The sequence below is a fragment of the Stegostoma tigrinum genome, chromosome 18 (genome assembly GCF_030684315.1).
Source record: "Stegostoma tigrinum isolate sSteTig4 chromosome 18, sSteTig4.hap1, whole genome shotgun sequence".
NCBI lineage: Eukaryota > Metazoa > Chordata > Chondrichthyes > Orectolobiformes > Stegostomatidae > Stegostoma > Stegostoma tigrinum.
In genome coordinates, this window is record NC_081371.1 from 52,339,622 (window position 1) to 52,357,898 (window position 18,277).

Here is an 18,277-nt window from a genome sequence, read left to right on the forward strand (position 1 = left end):
ACAGATAAACGACCAGACTTTGACAGGGAGCCTAGTCTGGGGATTCCACAGCCCAGTTACATAGCTTACTGACACTGGTCCTCATGCTCGCCCCAGCACTGCCATGCAGTCACTTTCGGGACAATATGCCCAACTTGCCCCTCTCTGGAGGCCATGGATTGGCCAAAGTCCATTGTGACTGAATCACTGCACCTCCTGCTGGAAACAGAAGACCCCATGACACACACTGAAGAAAAGCAGCGGGCCTCCTCAGTGATCTGGGCAACATTCCTCTTTGAACCAGCAGCGCCATTGTCTGTGTGTGTCTGTGTTGTACACAAGTTCGTTTAACAAGTTACACAACAGCGACTGAGTGCCGCAAAGGAACTTTGAACGCTCTACATCTTAGAAAACCTGCACCACATTCTCACAACCTTTGTGTTTGGATCCAAAGAGATTGAATTCATCCTCCCCTCCTGAGGAGTGCACCACTCAAAATACAGCAACAGCTACACTTCAGAAAAGTACTCCTTTGGTCATTAAGTGCATTGGGATGCACCTTAGGTTCTCAAAGGCACTACATAAACGCAAGCCTTCATTTCTCTTGGATGATTTGTTTTATGAGTTAGACGATGAACAGTCACGAGAGAGATACCACACATAACCCACTGACAACAACCAATAGCCTCCATTAGAAGTTATTAATACCCCAGACTGACCTTTATCTACTCTTTTGTCTGTCCAATTGTTTACTCTCTCTTTGGGCTCTAACACCATCTATTGTTTACTCCCCTCACCTCATTTTTTGCACTAATAACAATCTTTTCCTAGTTAGAATCAGTTCTGAGGAAGGGTTGGTGGTTGACAAAGAACGTTGGAAGAACTCGGCAAGCCAGGCAGCATCTGGAGGGAAGGAGCAGTCAATGCTTTGGGTATAACTCTTCTTTAGGACCTACTCAGTCCTGAAGGAGGATTATAACAGGAACATCGACTGTTTCTTTTCTCCAGTGCTTCCTGGTTTGCTGTGTTCTTCCAGCCTCCTGTTTGTATACCTTGGATTCCAGCATCTGCAGTTTGTTTGTCTCTGATGAATGGTCACTGGACCGAAAATGTTAACTCTCTTTTCTCTCCACAGATGCTGCCAGACCTGCTGAGTTTTATTTGACAGTGAGATACCAGCTGCCTGCCTATTGGACAAGTCCATGGAGTATGTTTCTGCCTCTAACAGAGCAAACTAGGAAGGAATTAGAAGACATCAGAAAGAATCAATGAATATTTAATTCTTAAAAATTAAATAAACCACATGAAAATGAATCATTCATACACTTTAATTAAAAATAGAAAGCTCCTAAATCTTCCCTTGCCCATTCTTTGTAATATATTAAATATGCTAAGATTAATGCCAAGTAAATCATGCATACCAAATGAAGCAACATTTTGCTTCACAATTATCAAAACAAGGCTTGACTATTTGGATTGTAAGAATCATCTTTGATAACAATTAGAATTTTACAGATTCATTTCAAATTGCTGCTGAAAATTAGCTTAATTAGAAAATATGTTTCCCTGAACTTTAGCACCGAACTGTTTCAGACTACCTGCTCAAACGGAAGAATTATAATTAAAAAAAAATAGAACTGTCAAGCTCAGTTTCTAGCTGTAAGTTGATTAGGCAGATTCCCTTTTAAAACTCAAACGCTGCAGTTAGGACCCGTGAAACTTAGCTGGAAGTCTTGAGTGGATTAGTGTTAAAAGCAAAGATTGGAGATTGATTTTGAGAAGTGAACATTCATCCAACAGGGCTTAAAAAATGTGCAATCAATATAATTGAACTGCTGAGCCACCGTAAATCAGAACAAAGTCTAAAAGATAAACTTGGTTTTATTCATTTTGCTGCCTCTCAGATATAAACCAGATCACATCAAACACAACAAATGACTTTGAGGGTGAAGTAACATTTGACAGTAGTGTTGGTTCTGCATTAAAATCATAGTTGGGATTGCGCAGCAAGGGCTAAGAAAACCCCATTGGAGAAGGGAGCTCTCGTCTGGGTATGCCCTCTGCTTGGGGATTCTGGAGTAGTGCAGAGTTGGTGGTTAAGATTGGTGGACTGCTGGCTGTGTCTACACTGTAACTACAGTACATGACCCTGAGGTTTGCTGAACAGTGTGTGACTATGGATACAGACTGGAAACCTAGCAACGCTCAATAGGAGAGGCACACGTCACTATCAGGTACGGCTCCATGACAAAAGGTAGAAAAGACAGTGGACAGTCTTTCTGCAGCACCTTTAATATAATAAAACATCATAAGGTAGCGTCTTACTGAATGAAATATGACCACATGAAACCACATAGAGATATTAGGTCAGATGACTAATAAGGTTGGTTAAAAAGGCAGGTTTTATGGAGCCTATGAAAGAGCAGAAGACAGATAGAGACACAGACTTTCCCAGTGCCTCGAATGCATGTATCTATATTCTTGTTCTACTAAGATATGCCTTTGATTTGTTTGGATAGAGTCAAGCTCCAATATTTGCTTGTTTCGTTGAAATGTTACTGTACAGAACCAAACTGTGTTTGTGACTATGGATATATATGCACAAAGATTTTTTTTTAATGAATAATGTATATTTGTAATTAAAAAAAAGACACACACACACACACACACACACACACACACACAGAAGAGAGAGAGAGAGAGAGAGAGAGAGAGAGAGAGAAGCTTTGAGAGTTGGAGAGTGTAGGAAGGCTATTTCAGAATTGAGTCCCTGCAACAAATAATGGTAAAATTAAAATCAAGGGTGCTCAGAATTGGAGGAGCAGAGACCTTGGAGGATTAGAGGGGATTTCAGAGATATAAGGGTGGGGACACGGAGGGGATTTGAAAACAAGGATGAGAATTATAAAATCGATACCAGGTTTGACAGAGAGGCAATGGAGGTTATTAGCACAGGGGAGATTGGTGAACAGGACAACAGTGTGTTCAGGAACAGGCAGCAGGGCCTTGGATGAACTTGAGTTTCTGAAGGATGGAATGCGGGAGTGCAGCCAGGAATGTACTGCAGTAGTCCACCCTAGAGGCACAGATGAGAATTTAAGCAGTGGATGAGGAAAGACCTTCATTTTAGAAAACAAAGGAAGACACAATGTAGTAAAAATATTGCTGAAAGAAAGGTGGAGGTTAAGGAAAGGTGCACTTAAACAAACAAGCTATCATTGCTAATCATAGGATAGTTTTCACTTCCAACTTGCCTCTCAGCTGTGATTTTTTTCTGATCCATAGCCATTTGCTAATTTGCTGATCACTAATTGCTGACAATGTTGTGTGCAGCTCAAAGTGGGTGGAATCATGCATCTGCTTGTCCCCTCACACCGATCCATCTCATCCAGCAAGAAAATAGACCGTCAGTGAAAGAAACCGACTCAGTTTTGTTGAGGCAGCTTTGTTGGCAGAATGTTGCTTACCGTGTACAGCTCATTGAGAACCTTCATTAAATCCTCGTGCAGTTGGAACCCAATCTCCTTGCTCTGTAATAAAGACAAACGCATTTTTCACTTGATTGCTGAACACACACATGTCACTTCACATTAAGGAAAACATTAAGTCTGAAATTTATTCCCTGTTGCTTCCCCAATGAAAAGCTAAATGTAGAACACTTGGACAAAAGAAAGCTTCTTAAAAAATGCATTTTAAACATGACCTGGTTCATTATGCAATCACATCAGAATGTATTTAATTGACACAGAAAAACAACAATATGATTAGAATTTATCAGATTAACATAAATCGTAATGACATGTCCAGCAATAGACAAATCAAAAATACTTCATAAACACTTTGAAATGCAGTACTTCTAGCGAGACAGTAACCATTGAAGCTGAGGGTATGGACAAGTCAAGCAAATTTTAAAATAAAAACACCTTCCACTCTAAATTAATGGAAGGTTCAATTAAATCAGGAGTAATCATTCACCTCATTAACATGGAGCTGCAGGGACAGTATAAGCCCTCCAGTGGTTTAGAAAGGCACCTTCTCAAGGGCAACAAAAGTAACCTTGCCATCCAGAGGTGTAATTACTATTCTTAAAAGAAATGCACTGGCAAATAATTCCAACAGTTTGTGAAATGCACGAGAAATTGCAGCGAAGAAAACCAAGTGGTGCCCCTTCTCTGTACTATCGCTTACTTGTGATTGGGCATTCTGGTATCACCCCATTTCCCCAATTGGTTCACACCCTTTAAGAGTGGCAATGGCATCAACACTGCTCAGGGGACACAAGTGGAATAGCAAATAATATTCTGCAATAAACGAGTGTGTTGTTTACACAAACCAATTGGAAGATCCTCAAAGCATTATGAAAGGAGAGTGCTGGCCAATGGTTATCCCTCAACCATCACCATTAAAACAGGTGATCCGGTCATTAGCACAGTGCTGCTCATGGGATCTCGCTTTATGCACACCGATTTCCACATTTCCCATAATGATATAGTGATTACTCCGCAAGAAGTATCCCCTGGCTGTAAAACACATTGGAATGTCAGTAGGGAAGGCCTATAAATTAAATTAATGCCCTTCTTTCAAGGGATAAGCTTGCGATGATATTTTGAACCTGTGCTTTCATTGGTGCCCATGGGAATGTGACAGGCTCGTCACCATTTCTCAAACACCATTTACCTTTCAACGAAAAGACCGAAAAGTTGTGTGTGAAGCTGGGGAACGATTTGTAAAATCTTTCTTGAACAAGATAGAGTGGGGGTTCTGGGTTAGATATTCACACCCCTCCCCAAGTAAAAACCACATTCCACATCAGAAACAAACACAGCTTGCAACCATTATTAATAGCTTTACTGCTCGGAATAAATGTCTCCATTTGTAGCAGTGAGGTTGCCTGCGTGAGTAAAGTCACAGTATGATGGACATGATTAATTCCATCAAGCATTTTGAAATGGCCCGACTACTCACAACTTGTGTGAAATGGCAAGCAAGGCATTTGTCTCAGTGTGAATTCAATGGATGACAGTTCAGTGACCAATCTGTACAGAGGAGGAAGGAGGTGGTACAGGCTGTGGAGTGTCAATTATTTGATGTGGTTTCCTGAAATCTACCTCTGCCTCATTGTGATATTACTTTAAGTGCTGCCATAGAGTAATATGGGGGGCTGTTGGAGGAAATGAGAAAAGTCATGTGGTGTTCACTGTGAATTTGGCTTGGCTAAGAATGAAGATTAGATGTTCACCAGCAACATGTTTCAAATTAAGTTAAACACTTGTTCACAGAATCATGACGGTGCAAGAGGCCATTCAGCCCATCCAGGCCTTTCATTTCCTGTAGGCCCTCATTTCTCATGGCCAATCCATGCAATCTACACATCCCTGGACTGTTGGAGGAAACCCACACAGATGCAGGGAGAACGCACAAACTCCACGCAGACAGTTGCCCAGGCATGGATACGAATCCATGTTCCGGGCATTGGGAGGCAGCAGTGCTAATTAGTGAGCCACAGTGCCACCCACGGTGGCTCTAGCTGGAATATTGTTTAAAGTTGTAGACTCTACATTATTGCAAAGATATCAAACCATTGGATGGAGTGCGGAAGCAATTTACAAGAATGGTTCCAGTAATGAGGAACTTCAGTTAAGAGGACAGTTTGAAGATGGTGGGAACTGCTCTCCTTAGACAGAAGGCAGCTGAAAGGAGATTTGATAGAGTGGGTTAGACAGTAGAGATGCAGTGAAGCTGTTTCCACTTGTAGAAGAAATAAGAACAAGAGGATATTGACATAAAATGATATGTAAATGAAACAAGGGTGACATGTGAAAAAATTTTTTTGCACAGTGAGTTTTTAAGCGAGTGGCATGCACTGCCTGGAAAGGTAATGGAGGCACGTTCAACTGGGCACGTTCAAATTCACAGTGAACACCACGTGACTTTTCTCATTTCCTCCAACCCCCCCCACCCTCCCCCTTAAAAGTGCAATTACTTTTCTGCTATATTACTCTATGGCAGCACTTAAAGTAATATCACAATGAGGCAGAGGTAGATTTCAGGAAACCACATCAAATAATTGACACTCCACAGCCTGTACCACCTCCTTCCTCCTCTATACAGATTGGTCACTGAACTGTCATCCGTTGAATTCACACTGAGACAGAAATGCCTTGCTTGCCATTTCACACAAGTTGTGTGTAGTCGGGACATTTCAAGAGGGAAATGGATGGTTATTTAGATGGAAAGGGTGTGCAGGGATATGGTGAAAAAGGCAGGAGATTAGCAGGAGGTAGCAGAACTGGACTAGATGATGGGCACAATACAGGCACAATGGGGCGAACGGTTTCTTTAGGCACCAAACTAATTGTGTTTCTGTGAAAGATAATCGTATGTCCATTTGTAGATGAGCTTTTATGCACCTCCAGGCCAAAATCCTGTGAATCCACAGGGCAATTTGGAAATTTTTCTTTATAACATAAGAGCGGAGTTCCCTTAAGCTGAGAGTTTGTGAATCGTTGACTCAAAGTCACCAACGATATTGCTGGTTATGTGCAGATGACTGTATTTTGGGGCTTAATGTTTAGCCACAAACCTTTTAGCGTAAAGTATGTATCCGACCCAAACAATGAAAAGGCCGTTTTGAATGAGTTGAGGTTACTGCATGAATAGATTCAGACAATTCTAGTCACAGAACCAGCCTCTCAAAAATTGCTGGCTCATTAGGACAGCGGTCTGAACAATAGACGATGTGTGCGGACAAAAGTGTTCACACCAAATTTGCAGTCCAGTATTTTTCTCTGAATGCTGGAGGTTAAGATACAAGGTCGGTATGAACAGAATTTTTTTGTCTGTGCTTGGTTTGCAAGTGCTTTGTCCCAGCATTGATACCTCTGCCTTGATGACATGGCATGCTCATCCCAACTTTTAAAAATTTACTTTGCAGGATGAGGGCATCATTGCAAGGCCAGAATTTGTTTTCCATCCCTAATTGAGTCAAGGACAATAAATCAGAATCGCTGCAGTGTGGAACAAGGCCATCTAGCCCACCAACTCCTCTACTCTATCCTTGTAACACTGCATTTCCTATGGCCAATCCACCTAGCCTGCACATCTTTGGACAGCAGCAAGAAACTGAAGTACCCAGAGAAAACTCACACTGCGAGAACGTGCAAATGCACAGCTATCTGAGACTGGAATCAAACCCAGGCCCCTGGTGCTAGGAGGTAGCAGTGCTAACCACTGAGCCACTGCACCAACCCTGCAATCAGGTCTTGTCTGGCATTTGAACACAGGACCTCTCATATGTCCACAATATACAAGGCCCTGGACCAACAAGCCATTGCCTTTTCCTTCCCTTTAAGGGCATTTGTGAACAACATAGGTTTTTACACCAATCAATGATAGCTTCACGATACCCATTACTAATATTAGCTTTTATTTTTATAAATTAATTGATTGTATTTCACCAGTTGCCATGGTGGGACTGTGAGCCAGTGAATCCTCCAGCACATTATTGTGGGCCTCTGGCTGACTAATCCAATGCGTTACCACTACACCACTGTGTCTGTGACTACCACTTGAGGAATATCCCCAAACTAAGGTCACTTTTCTTCACTTCTCCTTGTTTGACTTGCACATATTCTGTGAGCTTCTTGTGCAAGCTTTATCAAACCAGTGACACACTGGCATTAGACCGTGAATCAAATTAAAATAGCAGCTCAATCTGCAGGCTAAATGGCCTCATTTCATTAACGTTGAGCTCCCCTTCAGGATTCATGCTCATCAGTCCTGCCTTCTCCCACATGTCTACGTCCAAATGCTAGAATGAAATCAACCCTCTAATGGTTTATGCCATCAGAGCTTTTACAACAAGGTATACTTGAATCCTGCACCAAGTCATCTCACATTGGTGCCCATAACTCCCAACCTTTGAGACTTTTCTTCACAAACCTCTTCCTTTCCCTCCACCTTCTGCTCTAAGTAGCTGTCTCAGTGTCAAGGTTTCTTGAATAACACAGCTGTAAAGCATCTTAGGATGACAAAGCTGAAGGTACTACATAAATGCAAGTAGTACTTCCACAACTGCAGGACCACACGATCCCAGTTCAAGTTCCAGCTACCAGGCAGGTGTGAAGATGTCCAAACAGATTGATTGAAATACTTTTTCTTGTACATAGCTGTATAATTCAATGACATCTCCCAGGAGTTCCATTGATCTTCATTTAAGATACAAATACGATTAGGGCTGAACTCTGCTCGTGTTTATCACCATTCTTGACCTGGTCAAGTTCGCTTCTACTGAGAACTATATTGTCTTACTCAGAATCACAATCTAATTATCTGGTTCGGTTGATGGATGGCTTTGCAGCAGAAAGGTGATGATAATTGGAATAGGCTTTATCTTGGACACAGTAACTGAGGGAATTCTGCAGCAAACTTAATGTTTGGACTTTTCAAGGCTGACATAGAGGATTACCTTTCTGCTAATAATGCTGCATGCGATGGTGGTCACACTAAGTTGTGTAGCCTGGTAACAAGTGAAGGCTGATTGTTTTGAAAGCAATTTAAACAAATTAAACTATGTTTTGCATGACCTATCCTGAAGCGGTTTTAAAATAAACATGTTTCTTTATTTTATAAAGTACCGTTTCAGTTGGCAGGATATCCCACAATATGCTTTTTGAAGTGTTGACACTTCACATTTGTAATCAGAGTGACCAAATGTCCCAGAAACAGCAAATCGGACAATTACTCATTTTGGTGGAATTGTTTGAGAGATCGATAATAGCCAAGCAAAATTTCCTCACTGACATCTTAAATGTTCACCTTATCTAACCTGACAAATGAATGAGGGGATCATCTGACCGCATCAAAAACACGGTAGCTCCAACAATACAGCATTCCCTCAGGATTAGATGGGAAGCATGCTTCGTATTTATACCACACCCTTTGCAACCACACAGGGTGTCTAAAGCTTTTGCCAGCCAATGGAATGGCTTCATAGTGTAGCCAACGTGAGATGTGTTGAAGACACAACACATGGCAAAATTACCCCTGGAATACGAGAAGAAAAACGACACTGCGAGTGGGATTTTTCAGATGGAGAGTTTTCCCACTCCAACACTGCAAACATCATTGGGGAACGCACTCTTGTTGATGTTAGTAATCAATTAGTCATCAGTTTGGCTAGAGATGGGAGTATTGCTGTTTACTCAGAGAAATCCCACCTTCAACTGACTGCGAGCTTGGCAACCTCAGTAGAGCCACTGGGTGAAGTGGCCACTGGAGCAGGAGAGGAGCCCTGCAACCTACAGAGCATATGAACAAGGAACAAGAGTAGGCCACTTGGCCCTTCAAGCCTGCTTTACTATTCAATAAGATCATGGCCGATCCGATTTTAACCCTAACTCTACATTTCTGCACACCTTTGATAGCCTTTCATCTCCTTGTTATTTAAAAATCTGCATCAACTGCCTTTTGAGGAAGGCAATTCCAAAAACTCTCAACCCTCAGAGAAAAACTGTTTCTTCATCTGATTTAAATAGGTGATCCCTTGTTTTTAAACTGTGACCCCTCATTCTAGATTCTCCCACAAGAGGAAACATCCTTTCAACATCCACCTGGTCAAGTCCCCTCAGGATTTTATGTTTCAATTAAGTCATATCTGACTCTTCTAAACTCCAGAGGACGGAGGCCTAACCTGTTTAACCTTACCTTAAAAGTCAATCCATTCATTCAGGTTTCAGACCGCATCAGCCAATTACAGTTTCAGTGTTTGGCATTTGATCAAATTTTCAGAATTTCTTTTAAAATCAGCAGCTTTGAGGACTGCTGATTACCTAGCCTCTAATGGAGTAGCTGGATTCTGGGTCTGATCCTCTGCAGAACAAGCAGTGAAGTGTTACATGAACTATTTTTATACTTCAAAGTCAGTCACACGTTCCCACCAGATCTCACCTGGGCCCCCGAGGCTGGTTTGAAACCACAATATCCTCTTCTCTTCCAGCGTCAGGGAGACAGTGCCTCTGCAGCAGCTCGACATTCAAATTTCTTTCAATGGCCCCATTACATTTATACCATTACCTCTGGGCAAATCCAGCTCAAAAGGGAAAGACTGCTGAGGAATGTGAGAGCTGCAAACTCCAGCCTGTGCTGTCTTTGACCATTTCTGGAGGTATGTCTGTGAAATATACTTCACTGTAAAGCTAAGGAAAAAATGACCCAAAAACATTTGACTAAATAATGGGTCACAGAATTAACAATCCGCTTAAAGCTATTGACAAGTCCCATGTGTTGAGGTTCAATCTTGCTGATAGATAGCTGGGTCAAGTGAGAAGATATTGTTGACTTATTTACAAGCATTCTGTCACATTCAGGAGATTGGTGGCCAGCTGGTAGAGGGGAGTCTGGACTGCAGACACATGCGACATGCCTCTCTTGTTGGTCTTTAGCTGAGGCTGCCCTTGCCGATTGCAAAGTCTTGACTCTATTTCCGATGGTGATTTGCCATTTTGGCTGTGACTTGCAACCTCCTTGCTGTCATGTTGGCTTTAATTGAGCAGACCCTCCTTGCGGTGGAGCGGTAGTGTCTCCTACCTCTGAATGAGGAAACCCAAGTTCAAGTCCCACCTGTTTCAGATGCGCGTCATAACAAACAAATTGCTGGAGAAAGTCATGATCCAACCGAATGGTAAAGTGGGCTTGACGGCCAAATGGTCAACTCTTGTTTTCATGCAAGAAGGGAGAGCCTCCTGCTCTTGTCCCACTGTTTGTAATTGACAATGAACTATGCAGTTACTTAGTTTTCGCATTAATAAATAACGTGTACACAAAGTAACGGTCAAACTCATTTGAAAGGCTAACCATCAACATTTGGCTGAAAACAAAATTCATTTCTTATAACTCACTTACAAGGTACCTGCTGACTTTGAAGCAAAATGATCCAAATGTTTTGCACTTAGCATCTGTTCACCACTGAAGTCAAACTGGCCCTGTTGCAAAGCCTACCGGGTAGGATCGTAGGAGTAACACCATTGAAGGGGTCTGCACAGTTCCTTGCGATATCAAGCATCGGGGGGTATGCAGTCAGTCAATGCCACAACCTCGCTGGTGTGCACTGCTTTCTTTTCCTGCAACTTCTGGGGACACACTTGGCAGGAACAGACTCTGACCTGGTAACTCAAATAGCAAAGACGGAGAGAATTGGGTGGATTCACGTCCCTTGAAATTACTGATCGTGTCAAAGTCAACTCTCCACAATTTGGCTCAAAATTTAGTCTGAAAAATGAAATCTGTCTTGTGGGTATAAAAGGTGAGAAGGCAGAAAAGTACAGTTGAGGATGATCAAATCTGTCGTGATCAAATTGAATAATAGAACGGACCTGATGGGCTAAATGGCCTACCTCTGTTTCTATCTCTTATGGCCTTGAAGTTTAATGGTGTTACTATTGTTGAAGGCGTGACTATGATTATCCTGGGAGTTACCATTGAAACGAGAGGGATTTACTGACCCTCTAGGTTTGGTTATAAGGAATGATACAGCATGGAAGCAGGCCATTCAGCCCAAACATTCCAACATTTAATCTCTAATTGTCTCATATCTTTTCTTATCTAAATCTATCTGCCTAACCCTGCATTTGTTTCTACCTGTAATTCTTTCTTTGCTTTACCTTAGATCATTCTATACCATTTACTTCAACATTACTAAATACCAACAATCTAACCTGGTCCATCCACATCAACAGCACAGCCAAGAGCGCACGCCAACACCTCTACTTCCTCAGATGGCTAAGGAAATTCAGCCTGTCCACAATGACTTTGACCAATTTTTATAGGTGCACCAGAGAGAGCATCCTACCCGGGTGCATCACAGCTTGGTATGGCAGCTGCTCTGCCCAAGACTGTGAGAAACCATAGAGAGTTGTGAACGTAGACCAGTCCATCAAGAAAACCAGCCTTTGTTCCTTTGACTCCATCTACACTTCCCACTGCCTTGGGAAAGCAGCCAACATCATCAAAGACCCCTCCCGCCCAGTCATACTCCAAACCAGCCTCTTTCTTTGGGCGGAAGATATGAAAGTTTGAAAACTCGTACCAACCAATTTAAGAACAGCTTCTTCCCAGCTGTTATCTGACTTATGAACAGATCTCTCATATTAAAGTTGATTTTTCTCTGCAGTTTCTCTATGTGGCTGTAACACTACATTCTGCATTTTGCTCTATAACCCTGATGCACTTCGGTATGATTTGTCTGGTTAGCACACAAAACAATACAACAAAACAACAATATATCTTGATACAGGTGACGATAATAAATCAAATAAAATCAAATCACTCCCGGAACAAGTGAATTTCACATTCTTATCATGCTTCAAGTGAAGCGATCCCCACCCCCCCCCCCCCCCCCCCCGCCCCCCCGCATTGCTTTTCCTGGAGACAATGTTATATTACAGATTTCTAATGTTCACCTTCCCCATTGGAGGAATCGGTCTTCATTTCAAATGCACGCCATTGAAGGCTCCATTGGAATAATTCTGTAGATTTTTGTTCAGGAGGAAAGAGAGCCAGTGTGTTTATAGAGTCAGAACTTTACAGCTGTACATCTCCCTTTGGTCAGAGGCTGAGAGGCGGCCTTATAGAGATTTATAAAATTATGTGAGGCATGGTCTTTTCCCTGAGATGGGGGAGTCCAAAACTAGAGGGGCAGAGGTTTAAGGTGAGAGGGGAAAGATTCCAAAGGGACCTAAGGGGCAACTTTTTCACACAGAGGGTGCTGAGAGTATGGAACGAACTGCCAGAGGAAGTGGTGGAGGTGGATACAATTACAACATTTAAAAGGTATCTGGATGGGTATATGAATAGGAAGGGTTAGAGGAGTACGAGCCAAATGCTGGCAACTGGGACTAGATTAATTTAGGATATCTGGCCAAGTTGATGAGTCTGACCTTGGCAGACATAACATCACAGGTACAATAAATTTTGTAAATTATTTTTCACTCTCTCCACTTCATTGATATATCTTATTATATGCAAGTGGAACTGAACATATTTAAAATGTAGTCTAGCCACATTCAGCTGACAGCCGTGATCCTAAGTGCCTCATGTAATCGCTGACATCTGACAGTATAACTGCAGTCTCGTTATTGCCAGTCTTAGCTCAATGTAGCAACAAATGCCTTGGTTACTTAAAGCTGACATTGGAGCCTTTTAAACTGACATACTACAGGAGATAACGTATCATTCGCAAATATTAAAGAGGTAATAACGATGCTTGAATTCAATTTTAGCACATTGCTAAAAAGAAACAATTAAAAATCAATAACTTAAGAAAATAACCAGGTCAGAATCAAAAATCAGTGGTGGAAAGTTAATGGAATGTTTACTGAGTGGAATTTAAAAGGAATGGTTTATATTTTTTACTCCGCTCATCTTCAATCGTAATCTAATTACATGCTCTGAAAATTGTATTGTCCAGAGATTCAGATAGACTAGGATTAAATTGATTTTCCTCATTGAGCTGATTTTTGCACTAATTCTCAAGGCCTGTTTGGAATTTCTTCAGTTAAATCCCACGTCATGGCCTCTATCCCTGATTCAAAACTCCGCTGCCCAATAACATCGGCACAACATTGTGGGCCGAAGGGCCTGAACTGGTCTACGTTCTGCATCAGTTTGTGCCAACCATCAGACCTGCACTGACTTCCCGTCTGCCATTCTTGATTTCCAGTTCCACCATGGACTTGTCTTTCCTAACCCTCGTTACCTCTCCCAGCCCCATGAAGGCCTTCCTAGGCCCCAAGTTCCGAGCTCATTCTTTAAACTTCTCGATCTCCTTTAAAACACTCCCCAAAGGTTGCCTCATTGACCAAGATTTTGGTCACTGGTTGCAAAATGTCCTTAAAGACCAATGCTGATTCAGTTCAGTCCAGTTCATACTGACATTTAGGATCCACTCGAACTTCCACGATCTTACCTCATCTAAATTGATTGTGTTGACTCTCTATTTCCTTCCCTCTCATATCTATCTAGTTTTCCTTTAAATGCACCTTTACTGTTGTACATGGCAGTTCATACCTGAAAAGGTTAAATGACATGACGCTTTATGCACCAACCAATAGGAGATAAAAGGACTGACCCTGAGAGGAGCTAAGCAAGACAAATCTGTGTTGTGTGTTTGCTATCAAGAGACAGTGTGCGAATGCTTTAGTGGCAATAAATGTGTACATACTCTCAAGTCCAGCATAAGAGACTATCATGCATCTCAAGATGTGAAGAAACTAGCTATTAAGGACTATGTAATAAGCCTTTACTGTCTACCAAGATCAAGCTCAACTTTTGCCAAAGACGTCAATGTGGGCATCCTTCCCCATATGGCATCAATGGCTTAGACTAATACCAGGGAGAAGGATCAGTGATAGTGAATCTACCCAAGGTATCCCAGATGTTTCCTGTGCACATGGTCACAACATTGAACATGGTGGCAGCAGGAGGTGCCACACTGTCTCACAGAAGCTGAAGATTTGGTTCAGCCATATCCTTGAATTTATACTATTCACATCAATACTCAGGATGGTACTGCGTGAGTTCCACATTTTAACCACTCCCTGGATGAAGGCATTTCTACTGAATTATTTGTTTGATTTCTCTAGCTATCTTACATTAAAAGGCTGTTAGTTTTCTTTCTTCTCAGTTCAAAGCACCTTGGAAGATTACATTATGATAAAGATGTTACAGAAAATCAACCTGCTGAAAGGTGTAATTTTTTTTATTCATTCCAGCCCCAGTGGCTGGACTGCTGTTGATTGGCCATTCCCAGTTTGCTTTCGGAAGGTTTAGATAGGCTATTTTCTCAAACTGCTGCAGTCCCTTTCCCACAGGTAGGATTTTATGGTGTTATGGAAAAGTGAATTAACTTCCAGTCACATGGATTCTCAGATTGTCACTGTGGACAGTAGAATTAGCTTTTTAAAAAGACACTTCTGGAAAATCACCTGGCTCCTGCCAATCGTTTGGAGTCTCAGGATCATACTTTGGCCCTTTGAGTCTTCGCTGACAAAGCTATAATAAATCTACACTTCCTGCAGTTTCCAGCACTGATTCTGCAGCCTTGAACATAACTGCAGCTTGGACTTACCTCCCTACCTGGGTTTTCTGGCTGCTTTGGTTCGGACATAGTGGTGAATGTCAGTTTGGGAGACGTCTGCGATGGGAAATTGCTCTGCCTTTCTGAAGGACCCTGGCTGTCAGTCCAGTGTGAAATCTGAAAAGTGCCTGATACAGATCTGAAAACTGTGTTTGCTCAACAACTCGCCAAGACCCCAGGGACATGAGCACATGCCTAGTGATCTGTGTTTGCGCGCCAGAACATCAGGACAACAGACATCTGTACATTTCACACCACTGTTTTCTTTTCTTCAAGAACTGACCCATATTGGCCAAAGACGCTTTTGCCCCGAGGTGGATCTGTGCGGAGAGAATTTATTTCTCCGTCTTGATGTGCATGTGTTGATTTACCAGTTTTGCATCTTTGTTGAAGAAGCGCCATTTTATAAGCATTCAACCATTTTATTGGCCAAATCTGGTTGCTGGATCTTTTGAAATTCCAAATCTAACATTGAGAAAGCTTATGATTGTGTGGATTGCAAACTGGGTAAAGCAAATAAATTGACGTTGTGACGACAGCAGGCAAAAGAAAGTGAGAGGAAGACATACAGTGAATGCCTCACACATTGCTCATAAAATATCATTCAAAAAGCCGATAAACCACTGTTCCTTAACCTTCTGTAGTTCAGGGAATAGAAGCCTAGTTTTGTTTTGTCTCTCACAGGAACATCAAATCCCTGTAGTGTAGAAGCAGGTCACTTAGCCCATCGGCTTCACATTGCCCCTCTGAATAGCATCCCAGCCAAACCCAATGCCTTACCCTGCATTCCCACTTGACAACCCACCTACTCTGAACACCACGGGCAATTTAGCATGGCCAGTCCACCCTAACCTGCACATCTTTGGGCTGTGGGAGGAAACCAGAGCACCTGGAGGAAACCTACACAGATATGAGGAGAACATGTAAACTCCACACAGACAGTTGCCCAAGGCTGGAATTGAAACTGGCTCCCTGGCCTTGTGAGGCAGCCATGCTAACCACTGAGCCACTGTGCCACCCCACAGTCTCTACATGGTCTAATACTTGGAACCTCGGGAAAACTTTACTCAAACGTTCACTGCATGGACACTGGCTGACAATTGTTTTTATCTGTTCATGGGATGTGGCATTGCTGGCCAGGCCAGCATTTGTTGCCCACCCTTAAATTGCCCAGGGGGCAGTTAAGAGTCAATCACTTCGCTGTGGGTGCGGAGTCAAAAAGAATCAGAGATGTACAGCATGGAAACAGATCCTTCTGTCAACTTGTCCATGCCGGCCAGATATCCTAAATTAATCAAATCCCATTTGCCAGCATTTGGTCCGTACCCCTCTAAAACCTTGTTTATGCATATAGTTATTCAGATTCCTTTCAAATGTTGTAATTGTATCAGCCTCAAAGCCATAAGGACAGCAGGATGGAGTCAATGCTGAAAAAGGCTCATTGGACTCAAAGCATTAACTCTGCTTTCTCTCTCCACGGATGCTGCCAGACTTGCTGAGTTTCTCCAGCAATTTCAGTCTTTGTTTCAGATCTTAAAGCATCTACAGATTTTTGTTTACATTTAGGGAGGGCAGAGCTCATTCTCCAAACTGTGAACCACAAAAGTTGACATTCAACAGTAGTTACATGGTCACCACTAGGGCTAGCTTTCCAATTCTAGAATTTTTGCTGAATTCAAATTTCACCATGTTACCAGAACATTAATCTGGCGTCAGGGTTATTAGCTCAGTGACAATACCACAAAGTTACTGCCTCCCCAGTGCACTGTCACAGGACTATTACCATTTTACTGTGAAGCAGTCATTTTAGCACATTTGTCTGTCAGCTAGAAATTAAAGCGGATGGCAGGGGGCAAGAGGAATTTTCTTTTAAGGCTTTTATTTTTTAATGCAACCAAATAAAGGAAAAGTACTGCAGGTGTGAAAATCTGAAACAAACATGCAGAATGCTGGAGAAACCCAGCAGGTCTGGCAGCATCTGTAGAGAAAGAAAACAGAGTTAATGTTTGAGTCTAGCACAAATCTTCTTCAGAAATGTTTCTACTCATTGTCACACCATGCTTTAATCATCCATATGGAAAATGACATGAACCCTTCCAAAAATGACTGGGAGTGTCTGGAATCAATTTTATTCCCCTTAACTGGAGGGGAACCAATACCCTCGCAAGGAGGTTTGTTTGTGTTACTTGGGAGAGTTTAAAATAGAGTGGCAGGGAGCTGCGTACCAGAGCAGCAGGTCAGCAACTGGAGGGATTGAGGAGGAGATAGGTATTGAGATGAGTAAATCAGAAAGGAAGGGCAAGCAGAGACAGGTAGACAAACATGTTGGTATTAATGGGCTGAAGCGTATTTTTTTCAAAGCAGATTAGCTTAGGGCCTGGATCAGTACATGGGGCTATGATATAGAATCCCTACAGTGTGGACCATTTGGCCCATTGAATCCACACTGACCCTCTGAAGAGAATCCCACCCAGACCCAGCTCATTCCTGTAACCTTGATTTCCCATGGCTAATCCACCCAATTCACACATCCCTAGAGACTATGGACAAATTAACATGGCCAATCCACCTAATGTTTGGATTGTGGGAGGAAACCGGAGCACCCGGAGGACACGGGGGAGGTCGTGCAAACTCCACAGAGACAGTTACCTGAGGCTGGAGTTGAGCCCAGTTCTGGTAAGTCATTGACCATTTCAAGATGGCAGTAGAGTAGCAGCGGAGCGAGTGGGCTCTGCCCGGAGGTCATGTGCTCCGCCTGTTTGTACTTTTGTTTTTTCTTTCTTTCATTGCTCTTTTTCCTTTACTTTAGTCTACTTACCTACTGTGGAGAATGGGTTTGTGCAACACGGAGGAGACTGAGCCACCATGGCGACGAGAGGGGTCCCCAGGCGCCCTGAGGTCTCCCAGCACCTGCACTGACATGGAGTGCTGGGGGAGGGGATCCAGCCAGCACGGGGAGAGGGAGTCCATGGTGGTACAGGAGTCCAGTGCAGACAGCATCGAGGCTTTCTAGGGAGTGCAGGCCCAGCACGGCCAAACACTTAACAAGGACTATAAATGTTGAACATTTAACTTAATTTCTTCATTTTTCTACTTTGTACCTCAGTTTTCTTTAACCTAGTTACCTTTGTACTTAAGATGGCGCCAGGGATGGTAACATTGTGA

General features: G+C 42.5%; 1 protein-coding gene across 5 annotated transcripts in view; it reads right to left on the bottom strand.

The window, feature by feature from the left end:
• Nucleotides 1–18,277, bottom strand: part of LOC125460846 (SLIT-ROBO Rho GTPase-activating protein 1-like) — a 269,583-nt gene that overhangs the window by 95,910 nt on the left and 155,396 nt on the right. For all 5 annotated transcript variants that reach the window (XM_048548950.2, XM_048548951.2, XM_048548948.2 and 2 more), the window contains exon 4: nucleotides 3,447–3,509. In XM_048548950.2, coding sequence (XP_048404907.1) covers nucleotides 3,447–3,509 — 63 coding nt within the window. The remainder of the gene's footprint in view (nucleotides 1–3,446; nucleotides 3,510–18,277) is intronic.